Source organism: Notolepis coatsorum (genome assembly GCF_963971535.1).
Source record: "Notolepis coatsorum genome assembly, chromosome: 2".
Taxonomy (NCBI): Eukaryota; Metazoa; Chordata; class Actinopteri; order Aulopiformes; family Paralepididae; genus Notolepis; species Notolepis coatsorum.
In genome coordinates, this window is record NC_140166.1 from 217,281,487 (window position 1) to 217,289,095 (window position 7,609).

The 7,609-nt window shown below is 41.2% G+C and overlaps 1 protein-coding gene across 1 annotated transcript; it reads left to right on the forward strand.

The window, feature by feature from the left end:
- The first annotated feature begins 217 nt into the window (after positions 1-217).
- On the forward strand, positions 218-4,953 carry LOC311223057 (E3 ubiquitin-protein ligase TRIM39-like). Its single transcript, XM_084307755.1, has 2 exons — positions 218-268; positions 1,920-4,953. The coding sequence occupies exon 2, from the start codon at positions 1,922-1,924 to the stop codon at positions 3,572-3,574; it is 1,653 nt and encodes a 550-aa protein (XP_084163881.1). The 5' UTR covers positions 218-268; positions 1,920-1,921; the 3' UTR covers positions 3,575-4,953.
- Positions 4,954-7,609: the final 2,656 nt, after the last annotated feature.

Below are 7,609 nucleotides of genomic sequence, written 5' to 3' on the forward strand. Positions count from 1 at the left end.
GTGGCATAAAGTGAAGATAAAGTATGTGTGTGTGTGTGAGAGAGAGAGAGAATGTGTGTCATCCTTTGATAATTTGTTGGTTTAGAGCAGGAAATGGGAGAAGAGGTTCATGTGAAGGGTTAAGGTCCACGTCACCAAAAAAGGGAGGAGCCTTCTAGGTTTCATTGTTTACTAAGTGAAAGTAAACTGACTCGCTAGTCTACATGGTTATTGAATAGAAACAAGTTACCTCTAGCCTTGTGAACTGAAGACACTAAAGGAACCGCAGGTGAGTTAATATGTATATGAATCTTCAGCAATGAATAATATTTACTATTCAGCAGTGGCTATTTCTGCTGACTATCGTGGTCTGCAGGTACAGTTCTCGTTTGGTTACATGTTGGTCCCTGTTTGATCCGAGGCCCTTTCGTGACTGTGATGCACCGAGTGAATACTTGTAGAGAAGCGTTTTGATAGAGAAAAGTGAGACAGACTTAATTGTAGGAATTTTACATGGTGGGACAAGGGACTGTGTAATAATGTATAATTTAATAACATATATATATACGAATCTAATCTAATAAACATGAGAGCAGAATGAAGGACTGTGCCTAGAGGTTTGATGATGATGATGAATAGTTTTATTTTCGGTCTTTGTTTACAGATAAATGAAAAACACACGTGTGTACTTTCAAAAGGAAAAGAAAAAAAATCACAAATCACAAATGTACATATTCAAAGTAAGCTCACACACAAAATCCAAACTCAATGACCGAAAAAAGGAATAGGCTGAAGCACATGCTTATTTTTGCCTATCCTTTACAATTCTTAAAAACTAAATATACTTTAATATAAGAGAAAATGTAAAAATATGCTGCAAGATAAAAGAAAATTCTTTAAGAGAAAAAAGAAAAGAGAAAATAAATGTTTGATGTTTTACTCAACTGTACTCCTGAATTATTTTATCCTTCAGGGCCTTTTTAAATCTCCCCTGAGAGGTACACAACTTCAACCCGTCACTAAGACTATTCCACAATTTAACTCCCAAAATTGAAACACATCTAGCTTTTACATTCGTTTTTACCTTTTTATATGTTTTAAGAATACACAACCCTCTTAAATTATACTTTCCTTCTCTTGGTTGAAAGAGACATTGAATACAAGCTGGTAGGTTCTTACTCTTAGCACGAAAAATGATCTCCAAGGTTTTTATGTAAACCATATCTACACATTTTAATGTGCATTTAATGTGCTGGTTTCATTCAGAGTGGAAGGGGCAGCATTTCTATAAACCACGTCTCCATAATCCAAGATAGATAGACTACCCTCGTTCTGCTAATCATAGAGAAGCTGGTTCTATTCCTGTACAAGAATTATCATCAAGCCAGATGCCATGATATTTGTGTCCTGTAACTTGTTCAATGACAAACCCATTCATATATGATATATGCAAATCATTGTAAACAATATCTCTAGCCCCTAGAGAACATTATTAATTTAGTTTTGTTTGCACAAGCTTATTATCCAAAGCGACTTACAAGTTCTGTATGACAAGTCATCAGGAAGGGTACAACTCTATCAGCTGAGTAGCTGTGTATCAAAGTGTTGAGTGCTACAGTGTAGGTTAGTTTATTACGACAAGTGCATGACAGTAAGGTTAGTTAGGGTTAGATTTAATTTTCTTTATCCCTGCAGGACTTTTGTAATGGGTAAGAATTCTGATTGGGCTTTCCCAGTTTTCACATACTAGTCTCTCAGACAAATACTGTACTGTAGCTATGAAACCAACTGCAAATCCAGTGCTATATCTAGTCTATTTAAAAGAGGATAATGGTTAACTGTATCAAATGTATGACATTTTAAATGAAGATTTAATTATGTTGAATTTACAGTTACTTTAAATAGAAAATTAATGAAGAAATGTATTTATTATTTAACAGACATGGCCTCATCCAGCTATCTCTTTTCTGAAGAACAGTTCCTGTGCTCCATCTGTCTGGATGTCTTCACCGAGCCGGTCTCCATCCAGTGTGGACACACCTTCTGCAAGACCTGCATCACCAAGTACTGGGATAACAATGAACTGTACCAGTGTCCAATGTGTAAAAATACTTTTGATAAGAGACCAGATATCTTTGTCAATATTGTCCTATCAGAGATGGCACCTCAGTTCAGGAAGACCATTCAAGAGAGCAGCCCAGACCAGCAACCTGCCAGACCAGGAGAGGTGACCTGTGACTTCTGCACTGGGAAGAAGATCAAGGCCATGAAGTCCTGCCTGGTGTGTCAGACTTCTTACTGTGAGATCCACCTGGAGCCTCATCAGAGAGTTGCAGCCTTGAAGAAACACAAGCTGATCAACCCTGTGGAGAACCTGGAGGACATGATGTGTAAGAAGCATGAGAGACCGCTGGAGCTGTTCTGTAGGACTGACCAGGCCTGTGTGTGTCAGTTCTGCACTGAGACAGACCACAAAACCCACGACACTGTCCCTCTAGAGAAAGAATACAGAGAGAGAATGGATGAGATGAGGACACAAGAGGCAGATGTTCATCAGATGATCCAGGAGCGTGTGCAGAAGATCCAACAGATCAAACACTCGGTAGATCTCAGCAAGAACGAGGCAAAGAGAGAGATAGCAGACAGTGTCGAGGTCTTCACTGCTCTGGTGGCCTCCGTTGAGAGAAGTCAGGCTGAGCTCATTGAGGTGATTGAGGGGAGGCAGAAAGCAGCAGAGAAACAGGCTAAAGGCTTCATCAAGGAGCTGGAGCAGGAAATCACTGAGCTAAAGAAGAGAAGCACTGAGCTGGAGCAGCTCTCACACACTGAAGACCACCTCCACCTCCTCCACAGCTTCCCATCTCTCTCCACCCCTCCACCCACCAAGGACTGGTCTGAGGTCAGTGTCCACAGTGATGTGAGTGTGGAGATAATGAGGAGAAGTGTGGCTCGGCTGGAGGAGACTCTCAGTGAAGAGATGGAGAAGCTGCCTGAAGTCAAGCTGAAGAGGATCCAGCGGTATGCAGTGGATGTGACTCTGGACCCTGACACAGCACATCCAAAGCTCATCCTCTCTGATGACGGGAAAGAAGTAAAATGCGGTGTTACACGGAAAGACCTTCCTGACAACCCAGAGAGATTTGACCAGGCACCCATTGTCCTGGGAAAGCAAAGCTTCTCCTCTGGGAGATTCTACTATGAGGTGCAGGTTAAAGGGAACCCTGAGTGGAATTTAGGAGTGGCCAGAGAGTCCATCAACAGGAAAGGAGGCATCACGCTGCACCCTGACAATGGATACTGGACTATAATTCTGAGGAATGGTGATAAATATAGAGCTGCTGGAAAGGAAGCCCTCTCCCTGAGAGAGAAACCACAGGTGATCGGGGTGTTTGTAGATTATGAGGAGGGTCAGGTCTCCTTTTATGATGTGGAAGCCAGGGCTCATATCTATTCTTACACTGGCTGCACCTTCACCGATAAACTCTACCCATATTTTTGCCCTTGCTTGAGTTCTGCCTTTGAAAATAGTACTCCTCTAATAATCTGCCCTCTTAACCTCTTTAGCCCGAGCGGCCCGTCAGTGGACCGTAAATGAATAATGTGTCCGGGTGGCAGAATTCAGTACTGTATCTACAAAACCTTCTGTTTAAATCATCTTCCATTTATTAATTTGCTTAGCTTTTTTGTACACGTGATCTCAAGAAGGTCCTGAACGAGCTCAGTATCAGTGTTTCATGTCTGGTCATTTTTAGCATGGTATTATTCACCGTCAAAAATGCAAAGAAAGATCATAATTTATATTCTCCTTTTTGTTTCATCACAATTTACTCAAGCCTAGTAACAGACACAGTATTTCTGACACTGTGCTTACATTCCCTGAGATCCATAGATGTCCCTAGATAGCAACATGGAAAATAAAACAACAATGACAATGACAGCAGACATTATACATATATCTGTAATGAGGAAGTGCAGAGAACGTGGGAATACAATAAAAGGACAGTCTAAAGAGTGCAAGATTAATTTAATGCCTTTCTTCTGTTCTTGGTAACAGTCTTGATAGTGGTACACATAGTGGTACACTCTTAGAATTAGGAGAGCCTGTACAACTCATCTCCGACCATCCCTGCCGCTTGCTCGCAGGTGTCTTAATCAGTCCCAAAGGTAAAAACGCGACAGCAGCCTAACGGGACACCATATATGACCAGACGTCAAAATTAATATATTATAAATTGTAGCAAATTAAATAATAAAGAAAATAAGAAATGAAACATAAATACATTCTCAAATATTACACTTACAAACTGAAATAACATATAAATGATGAAACCATATAATGGCCACAGTTACATACAATATGCTTCCCTCCCAGGCAGTGAGAGGCTGTTGGGTAGAGACTAGAGCAGACCTGGGCATTGTACGGCCCGCGGGATGATTCTGACCGGCCCGCGAAAGATTGCATGATAATTAAAAAAATGTTCACACGCACAATATACGCTTAGGAGACATGCTCAGAAGATGTTGGTTCTCTTTGGCTTTACCTACATATGTGAACAGACATTCTCAGTCATGATGTTTACCAAGTCCAGGTACAGATCCTCTCTCACTGATGAACATCTGGCAGCTGTGCTTCGCATCTCCACCTCAGACATGCAACCTGACTTTGATGGACTTGTTAAAGCTCAACAGAGACTGGATTTCTCACACTGAATGAAAAAAAAAAGAACTGAAGAACACTAAAATGTGGAAATATAACAAGTGAAATGGGACACTTATATATTTTTTTCTTTTTTTTTGCACAGTTCTGAAAACATTAAATGTTTAATATAGGCATGTAAAGTAAAAAAGGCTACAAAACTGGGACACTTTTCTTTACACAGTTCAGTGACATGTCTTGTTTATTTTTGCTATACGATGATGTGATGTCTTTAGAAAGCTAAGAAAATCCTTGTTTCAATAGTATATGAAACTCAAAATGCCCTTGTTATTAATGTTTCACATTTTGTTTATCATTTTGGAAATAAATTCTATTTGAATAAATGATATTTTTGAAAGCTAACCTCACCTTTTAATTGCCAAATAATAACATACACTCTTACCAGGGGTCAAAACAATGCCATTTACTGCTTTTTATATAGAAATAAAATGTATATTATGCATAATTGAGTTTGGAATTTTGGCCCGGCCCCCCAACATATTTTCAGTTGCTCATTCGGCCCCCTGGGAAAAATAATTGCCCACCCCTGGACTAGAGGCACTGGGGGGGAAGTGGAATTGCTGTCCATGCCTTTAACCAGCAGGGGGCAGTGGTGTATCACAATAAGAATGCCAACTATACAGTTACGCATTTGGAGCACTAGGTGGCACTGTAGATATTCAAATGACTAATGCCCTCCAGTAGGGAGAGGGAGAGCGAGGAAGGCAAGGGGAGAAGGAGAGAGAGAGAGAGATTTCATTCAGAGATCATCTCTCTCTTCTGATTTCTCTGTTTGGCTTTGGCAATATGTTTCCCATGTCAATAGAATTTAATTAAATAGAGAGAGAGAGAGAGAGAGAGAGAGAGGGGGGGGGGCAAGGCAGAGAAGAAGAGGGGGGTTGGGAGGGAGGGTGTTTGGATTATGCTTTTTTCCTCCTAACAGTTTTCCAATCCTGTCCTGCGCCAAGTAATTTCACAGTGACTTGGCAGTTGACTCGCAACTGTTAGCAGCCCTAGTCAGACGATTTATAAACCTCTCTGCTATGCTTATTAGCAGCGCCGAGACAATGATAGGCTTATTTTTGTAAGAGACTGTCACGACAATCAAACACACGCACCATGGTTTTCAACCATTATTACCACTTTAGTCTCGGTGAAGGGCCAGCAGTACATTAATGCAGTTAATCTCATGTCTACATCCGGAGTTTCCTTTCATTTAAAGGGAAAATCCACCCTAAAAGCAGAGTTTACCTTGACTTTCACGTTCCAGTGATCCTTGTGGAGTGTGGACAGCTCGAGTCAGTGTCTATAAACACGAGACAACTGACCAAACAACCGTCTCTCTCCCTACACTGGAAATCAGATCTAGATGATTGTGACTGGTTGAAGAAATTCAAAACAACCCGGCATGTTTTCCCTCCTCTATTAAAAGATAAGATAAGATATTCCTTTATTGATCCCCTTGTGGGAAATTCAGGCATCATAGCTGCATGGGGGAGGGGAGGGGAGATACAGGTATGGGCAGCCAGGGTAATAGTAGAAGATATAAATACAGGCAATAACATTATAGTACAGTAGAAAAAGTAAGCAGTGTAAACAATATAATTAACTCGGAATATACGTATCTGAGCAAGTAGGCGGTGTGATCAAAGGTGCGGATGAGGGTCTGTATGCCCTATCAGTTATATTATACGTAATCTGAATATATACTATGAGTAAGTAAAGTAAAGATACAGTAACCATACTGTACACACTAAGACCCTTCTCCTGCACAGTGCTAGACGTGGCATGAAGAAACGTCTGGGCAGGGTGAGACTGAGGGCCCTTTCTCACTCACTCATTCTGTCCGTACCGGTCGCGTACCGCCCTCATTCCGGGTCAGAGTGCGAACCCCCCCCCTCTCCCCCCTCTAGTTTGTGTACACACTGCAGTCTTGGTTCGCTTCGGGTTCTGTTTACGGTTTGCCTTTTGAGCGTTTACGCTTGCCGTAGGCGATGATGTCACGTTCGAAAATGTAAACGGGAATGTCTTAACACGACTGCGGACTCTGGATGCTGATATAAAATGAACAAATGCCAATAAATATGAAGTTATATTTGAACCTCTGTTGTCAAGCCTTGTCAATATAACCCACCCCATTTTATCACGAATGGATGGTGTTGTAGAGTCCGCTTTTGAGCGTTTTAACGACAGTGCTAAGCTAACGGCTGAATGAATGAATGAATGAAAACTTTATTTAACAGATTGCAGAATGGGTACAATACAGTACGGCTCAATACATACAATTGTTAAGGGGATGCAGACCTGAGAAAGACGTTTGTCTTGTTTCCATCAGGGTCCCCCATTTTCAATTCATATAGACATTTATGACATACACAACATACATGACATTTATGGCATAGGGACATATAGGTATTTAGTACTGATGCATTTGTGACAAACGGTATTCAAATATGCAGTACTGTTACCCCTAGATCCTGACAGAGTATATACATATGATGGGGAGGGGACTGTACATTAGGAGGGGGTGGGTGGGTGGGAGAGAAATATACATACGGCGGGGAGGGAATATATACATGCGGTGGGGAGGAGACTGTCTATTAGGAGGTGGTGGGGGTTTTGGGCATTTAGTTAGCTTAGCCTTTACTAGTAACATTGCTGCATCGATTATATGCATTATATTGAATGTCATTGATCTACTGGTCGACCACGGCCGACTGGTTGGGCACCACTGGTCTAATAGAAATAAATGCATTCGAACAAGAAAGTATAGTATACAGCAATGGCTAACGGCTAACGCTAGTTAGCTAGCCTGTTCAGAAGCTAACATTATCCCATCGCTTGTGGCAATTATATTGCATGTCATTGATCTACTGGTCGACCACGGCCGACTGGTTGGGCACCACTGGTCTAATAGAAATAAATGCATTCGAA